General features: G+C 42.1%; 1 protein-coding gene across 11 annotated transcripts in view; it reads right to left on the bottom strand.

Annotated features, from left to right (window-relative positions):
* The window catches only part of LOC109928451 (dedicator of cytokinesis protein 7-like), a 151,758-nt gene that overhangs the window by 33,710 nt on the left and 100,948 nt on the right, over positions 1–17,100 (bottom strand). For 5 of the 11 annotated variants that reach the window (XM_048617946.1, XM_048617948.1, XM_048617949.1 and 2 more), the window contains 9 exons: positions 13,317–13,457; positions 12,955–13,068; positions 9,834–10,004; positions 8,120–8,259; positions 6,767–6,936; positions 5,866–6,023; positions 4,258–4,440; positions 2,953–3,079; positions 1,866–1,950 (listed from right to left, as the gene is read on the bottom strand). In XM_048617946.1, the coding sequence (XP_048473903.1) occupies positions 1,866–1,950; positions 2,953–3,079; positions 4,258–4,440; positions 5,866–6,023; positions 6,767–6,936; positions 8,120–8,259; positions 9,834–10,004; positions 12,955–13,068; positions 13,317–13,457 (1,289 nt within the window). The remainder of the gene's footprint in view (positions 1–1,865; positions 1,951–2,952; positions 3,080–4,257; positions 4,441–5,865; positions 6,024–6,766; positions 6,937–8,119; positions 8,260–9,833; positions 10,005–12,954; positions 13,069–13,316; positions 13,458–17,100) is intronic. The other 6 variants (XM_048617947.1, XM_020528389.2, XM_048617951.1 and 3 more) reach the window with 2 other exon arrangements.

The following is a 17,100-nucleotide window of genomic DNA, read 5'->3' as shown; positions in this document are numbered from 1 at the left end:
GAGACAGACAGCGAGAGAGAGAGACAGACAGCGAGAGAGAGAGACAGCGCAAGAGAGAGAGACAGACAGCGCAAGAGAGAGAGACAGACATAGACAGCGAGAGAGAGAGGGCGAGAGACAGACAGCGAGAGAGAGAGAGCGAGAGAGAGAGAGAGACAGCGAGAGAGAGAGCGAGAGGGAGAGAGAGCGAGAGGGAGAGAGAGCGAGAGACAGCGCGAGAGACAGACAGACAGCGCGAGAGAGAGACAGACAGACAGCGCGAGAGAGAGACAGACAGACAGCGCGAGAGAGAGACAGACAGACAGCGCGAGAGAGAGAGACAGACAGACAGCGCGAGAGAGAGAGACAGACAGCGAGAGAGAGAGACAGACAGCCAGCGAGAGAGAGAGACAGACAGCGAGAGACACAGACAGCGAGAGAGAGAGAGACAGACAGCGAGAGAGAGAGGGCGAGAGACAGACAGCGAGAGAGAGAGAGAGAGACAGCGAGAGAGAGCGAGCGAGAGACAGTGAGAGGGAGAGAGAGCGAGAGACAGCGAGAGGGAGAGAGAGCGAGAGACAGACAGCACGAGAGAGAGCGAGAGACAGACAGCACGAGAGAGAGAGACAGACAGCGCGAGAGAGAGAGACAGACAGCGCAAGAGAGAGAGACAGACAGCGCAAGAGAGAGAGACAGACAGCGCAAGAGAGAGAGAGAGAGACAGACATAGACAGCGAAAGAGAGAGAGAGAGAAAGACAGACAGCGAGAGAAAAGCATCAGCCTGTGTATCTGACTCAGATGGATATACTAAGCAAATTGGCTAGCTGGAATAAAAGCAACAGGAGAAATCTATTTTGTTTATCGTCCAGCAACCTGTCGGCTGCAATTGCTCTTTACAGTCCTGATTCTCTGTGGTTTTCTTCATATCCTTTAATATCCGTTGCTTCAAAATATCTATATTTTCCTTTTAAACACTCTCATAAACTTTGCATCTTGAGCAAAAAGGAGAAGCATGGGGAAGAAGGAGCAAAGGCAGTGGATTGGATGGTTTGAATCTGAGTGAAAAAGAAATTCATTAACTCCTTCCATTTTTTGCTAGAGGCAAGACAGGTGGCAGCAGGATGGAGAATTTATGGAGATGTTAATACTGAAATAAGGAAGGTGAGTTTATTCTTGCTTTCAAAGATGTATTTGAGCTGAGGGAGGTTTTGGTATAGGGAGTGAGGACTATGATCACCAGATTTGAGCACTAAGTCAATCGAGCAGATCAACTCAGCACCTGTAAAACCCAAGTAAGCAAAGATGGGGATCATAATGAGAAACTAACTGGTTAGGAGACAGTAGGTGCAGATATATCACGGGTGGGGATAAGAGAGTGATTAAGCAAGATGATGGCTGCAGAGTATTCTGGTCAACTGACAGCTGAAGGCTAGGAAGTTGGGAGTCAGAAAATACAGAAGGTTCGAATTATAAGGTTATGCCCTTGTTCTATTTTCCACTACTGAAGGCAAGAGTCTTTCCCTTTGTGATGTTAAAGACCTAAATCAATTTATCTCAAACCCTCTTTTTCACCGATAATTACCCAGCATATATACTATCCTCATAATGTAGACTCTTCATTCCAGGTTCATGTTAGACTTTCTCAGGCACTGTACCCTTCCTAAGATGGGAATCCAAAGAAAATCCAATACTTCAGGTGCAGTCCAACGAGAGCTTTGGATAACTATAGTCATGATTTTAAACTTTTATTTGCAAACCTCCTTTGTGCTGAAACTTTTGTTCTAAGAAGGATTATGCAGGGTTGCAATCTGATTGATAACTGTGGGGGTGGTGAGGGGGTTGAGAGAACATGCAATATTCCTATTCTGCAGGAAATGCCACATACTTGTCAACTTTATCAGCATTCTGCCTCCAGTGAGTGATATTCTTTCGCCAGCGAACATTTTCTTGGCTTCCATACGGGCTCCTCTCTACAACAAATTGGAGAATATTTGATTTTGATCAACTGTCTCTAAACCAAAAAAAAAGCAAACGTTAATTTAAAATACACTCAAATTGATTAACTCACCTGAATAATGTACTGGGTTCAATGATGACTGAAATACCGCTAGTTTGAAAGAAGGGGCTATGAACTGAACTGCTGTTCATAAACTGCATGCCAAAAACTGGGCCACAGAATCAGTTAAGCAATTCTGCTCTTTTTGACATGCACCACACAATGGAGACCACAGCTGGAGTTTGATAAGATGCTGACACGACAGAAAGTACTGATATTTGACTTTTTAATAATATCTCATGTACTAACTGATGGTCTCACTTACAGGCTGTTCCATTCATTCAAGGATGTGACACTACAGCATGAACATCTGCTGCAACACCAGCTACTTGAATTCTAATAAAGGTCTGAATAAAGAGATAGAACAGTTCATTCTGGCTTCATTTAACCAGAAAATGAGAACGAACTGGGATCGAGTGGGAATGTGCACTGATCGGCATACATTTGACATTGATGTACCATTGACTTCTCTGCTCCCTCCCCAGTGGCTCAGATGGTTAAGTTGTTGAAGTAGTAAGCAACTTGGGAGGTTGTAGGATAATTCCCCTCAGTTGGATTCTGCAGTTAGTCTCAGTGCATCTGTGATCCAGAATGGAAAATCAGTTGGTATGTTCCATGGCTACCAGTTACTATTACTTGGAGGGGATGGAGGCAGGCATTGAGCAAAGGACGTTCACTGTCCAGTCTCACATGAACAACAGCCACTTAAGCACGGCACAGAACAGCAGCTTGTGCCTGCAGCACTTTACTGCAGCCAGAATCAGATGGAACAAAGTAATGGATTGGTTTAAAGTCCAAATGTAATAAAACAATGTTTTGGCACAAAATCACTAGTCTGCCACATGCAGGCAAAGGTAATGAGTGAATGCTTAAAATGCTTATTAACGGGAGAGAATTTAAACAGAGTTTTACTTACCGCGACTCCGGCGCACCATCTCTTGTCGAGCTCCTACAGTGCCAAGTATGGCCTCCTCCAGTCGTGCTTTCATATCCTGGGATTTCTTAAATGTCAGGCTGTTAATCCGCTCAAAAGACTTCTTACCCTGAAATCAACAGATCAGAAGCATTCATTTAAGGGACTTGCTGAAATTGTTTTGCTTTTGTGGCAATTTGCCCTGCGTTATTTGGAGAAATGCAGGTGCATCTTCTGTGGCAACAGACAAGTAGACAGGGAGTTGCATTTTCTTACTACATCAGCCTATCAGCATGCTAACAGTAATTCTCCCATAAAGTCATCCCACCTATGAATGCAGCTAGACAGACACAATTCACTAAATCTTACAGCAAAGTGATTGTTTACAATGTGCAAAACTTTTAATTCTATTTCAAGAGAATTTTATGATCACATAATTAAATATTGTTCAGAAAACAGAGCCAAAATGTTAATAGAATGGCAAACATGTCTCATGCCAGATCCAACTGGGAGGCTTCCCCACCGAATAAAGTAAAAGGATGACTAAAGGCTCAATTACTTTATTAAGAAACATATACTGTAAAACAAAGCAAGGATGAAAATGGACAAGATATGGACAGATACATGAATAGGTAATGATGAGATAATGACCCTAAGCCTAGGGGCCAGAGGAAACAAAGGCCAAGATATTTGGCACCAGGCCCACAGGTTATCCTGATCAACACGGGGGTATGCCAGGCAGATGCACCTCAAAATCCCTAAAGTGCCTGGGAGAAAGCAGTCATGGGGATGAACAGAAAGAAGTTGTCCCTCTACATAGAATGGAAGTAAATAGCGAAGAACTGTTCTTCCAAACAGAATTGCTCTCTCCCATATATGCTGCTGATAGACTCACTAAAGTCAGTGCTGGCATTAAAGGAGTTGCTTGTGAACATCGTTAGCTGTGGCCAGGTCAGGGAGCTGGGAGGGGTGGGGGTGCAAGGACAGCCTAGAGCCACCATTGGCAGGAACACTGGGGCCTTTTGATGAGGCTGGAAGGGTTTTTCAGGGATGCCCGAGTTGTGCCTGTTGGGTCCTGGATGGCGGCATCAGCTGAGGAGGGCAGGGGTGGGAGGAGGAAGCAGGAAGGACAGAAGAGTCAGCTTTGGGCAGGCTGAAGCGGTGATAATAAATACATCATGCATCTTAATACACTGCAAATCAGAATTTGGCAGTGGAAACTGAGGGCCAATACTGAAATTGAACTGCAGCCGCAGACACCCACTCACACATCACAGGCCCCACATCTCCACTCTTCTGCATGCTTACTTTATATTCGAAGCAGAATATGCAGAGGTTTAGCAAGTCTAATAGTCTGTTTAACTGGAACACTGACAAGTCAGTGAACCACTTCTGTAGGATCCCTTCATCCGCATTCTTCAGGACCCACAGGAAACAGATGAGAAGGATGCGACTTGATTCGGCTGACAAGGTGGAATACTGCCGGCTGGGCTACAAAGACAGAGAAACTTACATTAGAAGTCACCCAACTGCAGCATCTATTACATCCAAGAATTCAGTAGTACCGGATGCAGTTGGCAAATGGTACAGACTGTTTTTAGAAAGGCTAGTAATTCAGTATCATGGAGTTTTTACAGCGTGGAAAGACACCCTTTGGCCCATCATTTCAGTGCCAGTCATCAAATATCCATTTCTACTCCCATTTTACAGCACTTGGCCTGTAGCTTTATATGTTACTGTGTTTAAAATGCTCAGCTAAATAACTCTCAAATGTCTTTAGGGTTCGTGCCACTATCACCCTTTCAGTCTGTGGACTCCTGATACCCTCAACCCTCTGCGTGAATTTTCTTTGCCCCTGAAATTCCCTCTAAACCTCCTGCTCCTTACTTTAAAACTGCACCCCTGGCTACCTACCCCACTAGCAAGTGGAAACATCTCCCCCCACCCAGCTACACTGTCTATGCCTCTCAGAATTCTGTATGTTTTCAACAGATCCCACCTCATTTATCAATGGAGATCAGAGACTTTGGCTAAAATAGAAAATGTTGTCAATTAAAACAATTCCTTTCACCTGCACCCAAGCAAAGATTAGTTGAAACCAATTCTTAGTGTATGGCGTATTGGCAAGCTAATATTCTGCTTGTGCTCTGCTAATACTGCAGATTGTTACCGTGATTTGGATGTTTCCACTGTACAATGCCCCAGTGGATTTCCAATCTTACCTACCTTCATGAGAATGGAGGACAAAGAACAATATAAATGAGTAAAATTATTCAATCACATGTCAGCCTGAAACAAATCCGAAACCCCCCCCAACACCCATTAGAGAATTGAAATGTCCTTCAACTGATTCCAAGTGTTTAACTCAGCTACCTTTACATTCTGCGCATCAATCATCTGGAACCTGATGAATTGGTTCAAAAATTCTCTTTTTCCCTATCTTCAGCACTGATTTTTATAGTGCAACCAAACAGAACGTTCACAATCACACTGTTACAGTGGATTGATGACTTGCCAGCTTGCACAGTAGAGAAGGGATATTCAAACAGGAAAATATTTTCAGGAGGTCTGACATTTTCTGCTTGAGTCAGAAAACATCGGACTCAGTCCTCAGTATATATATGAATGTTGCAAAACTAATACTATGTTGAATTTGATTCCAATTGCACAATGGATAAACGTACTGGGACAAAGACAATTGAAGTAGGGGGATGGGCAGAGATACCCGATTCAGCTATGATTACAATCTGCAACAGTCAATTTGTCTGAGAAACACCAAGTACTTGACTCACCAAGAGGCTGCCTGGTACTGCCTGTGTGTTTAACACGCTCATTGTACAGAAACAAAAAAAAAGAAATAAATTCAGTGGAAACAAACTCATCCAGCTGCTCTACCAATACTGATTGATGTCCTACCATAACTGGAAGCTGGAATGGGGAGCTTCTGTTTGGGTGAGGTACAGGCGACCCTGCTATTGCCATGGCGATTGTCTGACTGATCATGCTGCTGTTCTCAGTATCCACTTCATCCATTGCTGAGGCAGTCAGCCGGCCCTTCTGGTTACCATTTTCTGCTGGGAAAGGGAATTTGCTTTAGAAATTTATGCAGACCGTAAGGCAGTCTTTGTCAGGATATAACACGAATGGATAGTAATCTCCACTACTACAGACACTGTTCACAAACACACAATCACCACCTTTTCATCACTGATTGTAACCTTTTTAGTTTTTAATTCAACACTCAAGCCTCATTTTTTTTCCTCATTCAGGCGTTTTGAAGGCTGTAATCCTTTAGATTTCTTCCTAATTTCCCTGATGCTCACACCCTTGCTCCGATAAGGATTTCTTATTCCCAGGTTTGTCTGTCCCAGGTAAATCTCATACTCCTCTACGACCTTGCCCCTTTCTATCTGCATAATCTCCTCCAGCACCACTACCAGCAAAAACTTCTGTATGTTAGCACCTTGGGCCTCTTGTATATTCATGATATTCTGCCATCCACCACCGGTGGCCGTATTTTCGATTACTTAGACCTTAAATCCTTCTGCCTCTCTCCTCCTTGAATACACTGATTAAAACTGCTCTCTTTGACCAGTTGTTTAGTTTTGTTTTAAACTTTGTCAGAGATTGATTCTGTACAGCGAGTTAAAAGAATTTATATAAATGCAAGCTATCCTTGTGGCTCTGAACTTTTTATGGCAAGATCCATGTCTTCTCTAAACAGTGGAGAAGATCAAATCCACACAATACCCTGTTCTCAAATTGTTGTTAACCTAGATCCTCCATGATGTTGTGAAACTGTAAAGTGCTTTCCTACCTGTAAAATCGTACAGCTGTGGCAGGGTGTCCATAACAATGCCGATTAGTGGCAAATACAGCTTAGCAACATGGGCTTTCACCTCGCAATCAGTGTACCGAGGGTCTGCATCGTGGCTGCACATTAGGTTATGGATTGCACCAATTGCTTTTTTATGCAGAAAGAACAATCTGGAATAATAAAGTGTACACACGTAAAGGTTAACCTATCCATAGACTGCAACAGTGAACCTTCTGATGGTCCACCAGTGTTGTCACAAATACTGGACGTTGCCTTCATATTGCCTCCGTCTGAACCATGACAAGTACCTGACAGTAAAAACAGTTGTAATTACATAGTAATCTGTAATTACATAGTACCTCGTTACGTGGTTATATCTGTAAAACTAACGTGTGTCAATAGTATCCCACAAAGACACAAACATTCTGTAATCTTTACGGAATTATCTGGTTCAGCTGGGCAGCAGTAAGCCACAACGCACCATTTTGCAGGCATTACTGCCCAGTGCAATCATTGGCACACAATGCCTCAGTGATAAATTCTTTGTGGCACTCAATTTGAGAGTAGACCTTTGTTCATTCGGCACAATATCATTACATCTAGTGATGCTGGGAAGTTTACATTTAATTACTGTTTTCTTACATTTTTCTGGATGTCCCAATGGGTTTCACATACTACAATTACTTTGAAGTGTAGTTTTAGTTTAATGGCCAAACAACTGTCGTTCTGCCAGTGTTTAGATCCCACATGTATCAACAAAGATAAGTTTTATTAAAAAAAAAAGGGCTTGACTGTAGGATGAGTTTAAGGTATACAGCAAGACTTGTAAGCGAAGTGCTTTGGGACTTCCTGGGAGAAGTTATAAGACACTACACAGATGCAAGTTCACTGTCAAAATTACTAATACAGCACAGTAAAGGAAAACCTGTGCTCCTCTGATGGGTTAGTAAACCACTTACTTCACTTCTTTTCACTCAGAGGCTGGAGCGACTCAAATATGCTCGTTCCTCAATCTTTTCATCACTTTTCCCAATGGTTTTGACATTTCTACTGAAAGCTACAGAGGTAATAAGGATCCTCCCGTGTTGTGCTCAACAGGCTATAGCTCCCAATATGAGCCTCAAGAACCAGTAGCAATTTTGGAGCTATCAAAGCATGCTCAATCCTCAGCCAATGCTCACATACTGAGGTTTCCAGACAGTGATTGGAGATGCATTTCTGAGCCTCTTTATTGGTCTCTGCTTTGGCATAAATACAATCATGTACCAAAAGGGGCACTCATCTGAATGTTTTACGCCACATAAATATCATTGCCTTCACTCTGTTTGATAAGCGAGAATGAGTAGCTTTTACCCTTCGACATCAGGTTCTAGGATCAAAGCTAGTTCAGTCAGCAGTAATCCCACGAGAAAGTGCTGTTGTCGAAAAGGTACAGACATTTCAAACATGTTGGCTATCTTCTGATCTTGAAGTAGTGTGGAAAAGCCCGAACTCTGCAGAATGAAGTAGAATTCCAGTCAGGCACAAGTCAAATACAGTTCATGAAACATGTTCTCACATGATAATTTTACTTCCACACTTGTTTTGTTAGAAAAGAATTTAGCCCCTACTTAGCACTATTCCAAGAATGATTAGTTAATCATTTTTGAAATTATATTTTACATTTATCGAGCAATTTATCACTAGTTGATTAATAAGATGTGCAGATAACCTGGCTCTCAGACTTCAGCCAGCCGTATCTCAGAAGCAGCCTACAACATCCACTTGCCACCTTACCCATCGGACCAAAATCTCAAGCCCACCATGAATGCTCATGCCAGCCAGGATGGGTTCACAGCGTAGTTTTGCAAGTTGAAACTGTTGCGCCCAATGACTATTATTTACAAATGTCCTTCAGAAGTGTAGGACACATAGCTCACAGGCAACAAATTTGAGAATTCAACCAAGAGAGGAGGAATGACCCAAGGATCAACAGTAGATTAATCTGTGGCAAAGGAACTTATCGTCTGTGCTGCTTTTAAGATAGGGTCTTTACAGTTGTTCAATATAGACATATCCAGGAGTAGTACTAGTAAATCACATACAATGATCTCAAAGACACAATAGCTTAGACATTAAGCTGGCTCAGTGAGGATCAAGACATCTACACTGAAGGTTCGAGATTCACCTCATTGTACTGGTTTTGCTGACTTCAGCTGAGCAATTGGCCCTGGGTTAAATTGAAAATAAAAGCAACTAGTGTTCCTCTCGTTAAAGCTACTCAGTGACCCCCTTCTCAAAACTACGGCTATGGGCATCAGGAGAGGACAGGGTCAGCCAAAGAACCTGCCTGAATGAAGCACCTGGCGTCGCAGTGAAAAACTGCTAATGAAGCGAGGTGGGAGCTAGCTAATACCAGAACGGTTATGCACAACTTGAAAATGGGTGCTCTTTTATGAAGTTTCTGGATCCTGATCTAACAACAGCACAGGTAGACATCTGTGAACACATTGTCAGCAGAGATGGGATGAACATTAAAAGGAACAATGATGCCTTTGGAAAATGCAAAGTAATCAGCTCATTTTTAAAAATTAATCTGCCAGCTTCAGCTAAAGTAAAAAGAAAAGTCTAAACTACTGACGGATTTTTAAATGTGATTTACACAGTTTTTCAGTTACACCTCTATCTTCTAGTAATGTCAATACAACCAATTATAACCCCTTCCCAAATTATACCTGAAAGAAGCTAAAGAGAAACTCTGCATTTGTTTAATACGTTGAAGACCATGGAAAATATAACAGAGGAGGCCATTCGACTTGTTGTGCTTGCCGTTTGAAAGAGACATCCAATCAGTCCCAAATGCCACTGCTCTTTCCCTCAGCTCTGTAAACTTTTTCCTTCATTGATTTATTCAAGTCTTTCTTGAAAATTATTACTGAATCGGTTTCTGTCATCCTGCCAACCAGTGCATCCCCAATCATGATAATTTGCAGGGTAAAATAAATTCTCGCCCTGACTGTAGTTCTTTTGCCATTTACCTTAAACTTGCATTTGAAATTCTTATTGGTGCCACACTATTCAATCTTACCTGGGAGGTGGCTGAGGAGACTGATGGGGATGGAGATGCAGGAGGAGACAGGGTGCTGCATGGGAGATTTAGTGTGACGTAGTGTTCATGACAGCAGATAATGCGAATGAAGTCCAGTCGCAGAGCAATGAGGGCATTTGGGTTCTGTGAACTCTGCAGTTTATTATTGACCTTTAGAAAGGAAAAGGGCAAGAAAAAATACAGACAGCATTAACTCAAACCTGAAATGACACTGATCCTGAGCTACTCCAAGGTACAAAACTCCCCATACCTCATCATTACTGACATAGAAGCATAGAATTTTACAATACAAAAGGTTATTCAACCCATCATGTCTTTACCAGCTCCTGAAAGAGTTACCCAGCTCATCCCATTCTCCAGCCCTATTTCTACAGCCCTCTAAATTCATGACTTTCAAACAAATATCCAGCTCCGTTTTGAAACCTCCTATGGAATCTGCCTTTACTACTCTTCCAGGCAGTGCATTCCAAGTCCTAACAACTCTCTGACTAAAGAAGTTTCTCCTTATCTCGCTCCTAGCTCTCTTGCTGATAGATCCAAAGTTGTGCCCCAAGTTACTGATATACCAACCAGTGGAAACAGAATATTCTTCGTTCCCCATCAAAACTGTTCATAATTTTGAACACTTCAATGAGGCCACCTCTTAATCTTCTCTGCTGCAAAGAGAAGCACCCCAATTTCTCTAATCTTTTCTGGCGTCTAAAATCCCTCATTCTTGGTATCATTCTCATAAATCTCCTTTATACTTTCTCCCAGGCTTTAACATTCTTCCTTAAATAAGGTGCCCAGAACTGAACACAATACTCCAAATGTGGCCTGACCAATGATTTGTAGAGATTTAGTAGCAATTCCTTGCTTGTTTTTAGGCCTTTATTTATAACAAAGATCCTATAAGCCTTCTAACAACTTTTTCAACTTGTACGATCAGAGAATTATGTATATGAACCCCACAGTTCCTCTGCTCATCTCTGCTGAACGCCCATCAAAGTTGTACCATTGACCCTGCCCATCATTGCTCCATTTTTCTTCCAGCAAAATGCATGACTTCACATTTTTCGGCATCGAATTTCATCTGTCAGGTGTCTGCCCATTTGGTCAACTTGACAATGTCTCTCTGAAGTAGGTCAGCATCATCCTCACAATTCACTATTCTTCCTAGCTTAGAATCATTTGCTAATTTAGAGATTTTGCCCTCAAAATGCAAATCCAAATCATTCATACAAATCAGAAAAAGGAAGGGTCCCAATACCAATCCCTGGGGAATACCACTTTCAACTCGTCTCCAATTTGAGAAATGCCCATTTATGCCTATCCTCATCTTTCCTATCTTTTAGCCAATTTCTAATCCATGCTGCCAGGTACCCATCAATCCCAAACATTTCTAATTTGCTACTCAACCTGCCCCGTGGCACCATATCAAATGCTTTCTGAAAGTCCAAATATATAACATCCACAGCACTACCCTCATTCATTGCTTGTGTCACCTCATCAAATAACTTAATTAAATTGGTCAGACATGGCCTGCCCTTGACAAAGCCATGTTGACTGTCTAGTATTTTTCTCTAAATGTTTACTTATCTTATTCCATATTATGGCTCCCATTAATTTTCCCATGAATGATGTCAAGCTGACAGGTTTGCAACTTCCTTGGTTATTCTTTGCCCCTCTCTTAAACAATGGCATCACATTTGCAATCTTCCAGTGTGGGATTAATCCTGTGTTCACAGGGGCCTGGAAAATTTTTGTCAATGGCTCCGCAATTTGCTCCCTTACCTCTTCAATAATCTTGAATGCATTAAATTGACTGACATAGAATCAAGTTTTTAAATTAGATGTTGCCAGACCATAGCTCAGTATTGATCAAAATCAGATCTCATTTCCCATGTGACGGGAGTTCAATTTCTGGCCTGTACTATACATGGCAAGATCAGGTCACGGTCAACTTCTAACAACCATTTGATGAAGGAGGAGACCAGAACCTTTACTCATGTTAGAATGATTCACAAAGTGAAATATTGCATGTGCACAGCTCCCAACACTACTCTCAATTCCAATGTTCATAAGTGACTCTTGTATATGCTCAAATAATTAGTGCCCTCTACCCATTTATCCTGACACTTAACTTAAACAATTACCAAAGCAGAATGAAGAGAAAAGAATTATTTGTGATTTATTTGCTGTAGAATTAGAAATACATAGATTGACAAATGCTTGCTTTATAGAAAGTACATTAGAGACAATTATTTCACGTGATATTAGGTAGTGCCCTTTTTGTCTGCTATCCTGCCATTTCTACAATTTATTGATGATGCCAAACATAGATTCGATATTAGCAGTGGAGAAATCCCTTGACGTCATTTGTCAATCAAATTAGTTGTTGTCTCACCTCCTTCACATTTTTGCCAAGTTTGGTCAACAACTTGGAAAATGTTGAATGGAGGGAAGAAAATGAAATATAAAAGTTGATAATGGATTTGGAAACAGACAAATGTTTAAACAGAACTTCAAATGTTCCAATTCTCAAAAGAAAAGATCACTGACTGAGCTATTAACCTTTGTTTCTCTCTGCCTAGATATTCACTGACAAGCTGAGTGCTACCAGTATTTTCTATACATTTCAGATTTTCAGCATCCATCATGTTTTGCATTTGAGCTATAAATGAAATTGCCTGTCCATGCTGATATCCTCCAGCTCCGACATTTTTGCTCAAGTGCTCAGCATTCATGCACAGTCTGCACCAGAGTCAAATATTAAGGTATGAATATCCAGGAGCGAAAATTGATTTTGTAATGGACAAGGGACAGACTGTATTAAAACCTTCAGACTCTTGTGCATATTTTAGTCTTGTCTGATGTTTAAATGTGCTTCCACCTAATGGGACATTAAAAAGTAATGGAAGTCTTCACTGTACAGCAACTTCAGGTTTTTATGTTTCTCCATTTTCCAGTAGGATGCAGCAACCCCAAGTGTCAGATAAATGTAAATTCCCACCCAAGTAAAATCACCCAGAGATACACAGATAAGCGGGTCTCTTGCATGCTATTTCAGAGGCGGAAACTCAGCTAGCAATTCCAGTGGCTTTAGTACTCAAGATAATACCTGCTTGTAGTACATGCGGATGAGGCTGAAAACATATCCTCGGTCCATCAGGGAGAGTAAATCATTCAGAAAGAATGCCAAGCTGGTATTCAACCGTTCCACCAATTCAATATCCTGAAAAAGATGCCCATACACACAGAAGAGGAATATCACAAATACTCATGACACTAAATCCATTCACAGCATTAGAAGCTGTTTACCAAAACAACAGCTTATAATATTCTGCGTAAGCTACAGTTAGAAACACATCAACACCCAAACAGTGTTGGAGAAATGCAACTACTCCCCTGCTCCCTGGAGTTCAGCGACATGTTTGATTTGTGCAATATGTTACATTATACTAAAAACGGTGCAACACTTACCTTGTGGAACCTGCTGACAATGTCTGAAGTAATCATGCTGACTAAAGCTGTAATATCATCCACAAATCTCTCCGGGAATCTCATTTTCCTCGGGGCCTCAAACCTGTCTGAAAGGTGGAGATGATGGCCCATACTTTTTACCTATTTCAAATGTGTACAAAATCAACAAATTAAAAAAAAAACTCTAAAACCATTGTTGTACAAGGGTAAAGAGAAAGAGAATATAACTACACATAACTCTCAAACTCATTGGTGAGCAGCCACAATGCATTAGTCACAAAGTGATAGAATAAGTCCTACATTCCTATGTAATAGGAGGTGTGATGCAATTTCCCACATGGTGAGATGCTAATTTCATGCAGGACCATAGGGAAAATGTTGACTGATGAGGCAGGCATATCCCCACAGGTGAAACATCAGATGTGAACAAATTAGAAAATCTAATGCAAATGGAGCCATATACTTAAGTACCAAAGCACAGCATCATTGAACGTGCAATGCAAGCCAATCAAACACTTCCCAATCTCATCCATGGGAATAATAAGAAAGGCAGAATCAACAGGATCAAGCCATAACTGCAATTTCCTGTCAGCAGAGAGTGTTGACAGTTTGTTTAACTGCAGAGGGATTGATGACTGAGCCTATCTTATCTTCAGCTAATATTAACACAGGTTCACTTTCCAAGAGTCGCTCATTGATTATCTACAGCAAGCAGGACTGATTATCCAATCCATACTCCATGAGGTACTGGTGCTATTGTACTGGAGAGACCAGATGAAAGTCCAATATTTTCTAGTTTAACTTTTCCCACTATCTCAGCCAGCACTCCTGCTAGCAATGGTCTGAGTAATCATCCGCGCTGTCACTGGTGATAAAGGCAAGTCTAAATAGAAATGAACAAATTTAAATAGAAATCTTACACAACAGATGATTTTTCACAGAACTTAAGTATTTGTCTCTTCTGTTCTCTTTCATAATTTAAAGATAGCAAGTCACACTGATTTTGCATAATTGAACTGCAGTGACACTGGGCAATAAAACATAGAACAGTACAGCACATGAACAGACCATTTGGCCCACTATGTCTGTGACGACCATGATGCCATTCTAAACTAATCCCATCAGCCTGCACGCAGTCAGTCTTCTTCTATTCCCTGCCTGTTCACATGTCTGTCTAATTTCCTCTTAAATGTTGCTATCACATTTGCTTCTTCCACCTCCCCTGGCAATGTGTTCAGGTACCACCACTCTGTGTGTAAAAAAATCTTTCCTTGCACTGAAATAATTCCACAGAGGCCAGAATCCCATCACCAAGTCACCCTTTACTTACATGTTGAGAGTCCTTAACACTGATCCAGCTCCCTCAGAGGCAGGACTCAGAGTGAAGAGAACCTCTAACAGTCATGTTTAGGGCTCGTTGATTAGCTGACATTAACAGCCCCTGGTGGTCCGACAGTTGGTGACAGTCCCAGAGTAATGGGGGTGATCTGACAGTCAGTGACAGCCCCGCTGTAAGAGGGGTGACAGTCCCAGTGTAATGGGGCAGGGGGGGGATTCCAACAGTTGGTGACAATCTCTGTGTGATGGGGCGATCTGTCAGTCAGTACAGTCTCTGTGTGATGTTTTTTGCAGCATTCAGTTACAGTTTCTTTGTAATGGATTCTGCATCAGACCCCATGTAATGGTTTGTTGTGCCAGTCAGTGACAGTCTCTATGTAATGGTATGTTGTATCAGTCCCTGTGTAATGGTGTGATATGTCAGTCAGTATCAGACCTTGTGCTGGATCAGTTCATGACATTCATAGGTAATGGTGAGATGCCTAAATTCAAGACCTGTACTATAGTCATGGGGAGGGATAGGAACAGACGGTATGGGCAAGTATGGGGAGGGGGAATTACAATGCTATTAGGCATGAACCGCGGAGCATAAATTGTGAACAGATGTTCTCAGGGAAATGCATGACAGAAATGTGGAGGCTGTTTAGGGAACACTTGCTACGAGTGCTGGATAGGTTTGTCCCACTGAGGCAAGGAAGGGATGTAAGGTGAATGAACCTTGGATGACAAGACATGTGTAACATCTAGTCAAGAGGAAGAAGGAAGCTTACTTAAGGTTGAGGAAGCAAGGATCGAACAGGGCTCTAGAGGGTTACAAGGTACCCAGGAAGGAACTGAAGAATGGACTTAGGAGATCTGGGGGGGGTTATGAAAAAGCCTTGGCGGGTAGGATTAAGGAAAACTCCACTCTATACTCATGTGAGGAACAAGAGGATGGCCAGAGTGAGGGTAGGGCCGATCAGGGATAATGGAGGGAAGTTATGTGTAGAGTTGGAGGAGGTCCTTAATGAATACTTTGCTTCAGTATTCACCAGTGAGAGGGACCTTGTAGTTTGTGAGGACAGGGTGAAACAGGCTGATATGCTCGAACAGGTTGATGTTAGGAAGGAGGATGTGCTAGAAATTTTGAAAAACATGAGGATAGAGAAGTCCCCTGGGCCAGACAGGATATACCCAAGGTTACTACGGGAAGCGAGGGAAGAGATTGTTGTGCCTTTGGCGATGATCTTTGCGTCCTCACTATCCAATGGAGCAGTACCAAATGATTGGAGGGTGGCAAATGTTATTCCCTTGTTCAAGAAAGGCAATTGTGATAATCCTGGGAATTACAGACCAGCCAGTCTTAGTTCTGTGGTGAGTAAATTATTGGAGAGGATTCTGAGAGATAGTATTTATGATTATTTGGAAAAGCACAGTTTGATTAGAAATAGTCAGCATGGCTTTGTGAGGGGCAGGTCATGCCTCGCAAGCCTTACTGAATTCTTTGAGGATGGGACAAAACACATTGATGAAGGTATAGCAGTGGATGTGGTGTATATGGATTTTAGGAAAGCATTTGATAAGGTGCCCCACGGTAGGTTCATTGAGAAAGTAAGGAGACATGGGATCCTGGAAAATTTGGCTGTCTGTATACAGAACTAGCTGACAGAGGGTGGTAGTAGATGGAAAGTATTCAGCCTGGAGCTCGGTGACCAGTGTGTTCCACAGGGATCTGTTCTGGGAACTCTGCTCTTTGTGATCTTTATAAATGACCTGGATGAGGAAGCGGAAGGGTGGGTTAGTAAGCTTGCTGACGACAAAAGGTTGGAGGAGTTATGGACAGTGTGGAGGGCTGTTGTAGGTTGCAACGTGACATTGACAGGATGCAGAGCTGGGCAAAGAAGTGGCAGATGGAATTCAACCCAGAAAAGTGTTAAATGATTCATTTTGGAAGGTCGAATTTGAATCCAGAATACAGGGTTAAGGGCAGGATTCTTGGCAGCGTGGAGGAACAGAAGGATCTTGGGTCCCTCAAAGTTGCCACCCAAGTTGATAGAGTTGTTAAGAAGGCATATGGTGTGTTGGCTTTCATTTGCAGGGGAATTGAGTTGAAGAACTGCGATGTTATGCTGCAGCTCTATAAACCTCTGGTTAGACCACACTTGGAATATTGTGTTCAGTTCTGGTCGCCTCATTATAGGAAGGATGTGGAAGCTTTAGAGAGGGTGCAGAGGAGATTAACTAGGATGCTGCCTGGACTGGAGGGCAAGTCTTATGAGGAAAGATTGAGAGCGCTAGGGCTCTTCTCATTGGAGCGAAGAAGGATGAGAGGTGACTTGATAGACGTGTAGAAGTTGATGAGAGGCATAGATAGGGTGGATAGCCAGAGACTTTTTCCCAGGGCAGAAATGACTATTACGAGGGGGCATAATTTTAAGGTGATTGGAGGAAGGTATAGGGGAGATGT

This window comes from Rhincodon typus, chromosome 38 (assembly GCF_021869965.1).
Source record: "Rhincodon typus isolate 14 chromosome 38, sRhiTyp1.1, whole genome shotgun sequence".
Taxonomy (NCBI): Eukaryota; Metazoa; Chordata; class Chondrichthyes; order Orectolobiformes; family Rhincodontidae; genus Rhincodon; species Rhincodon typus.
This window is presented reverse-complemented; position numbering and strand designations above follow the sequence as displayed.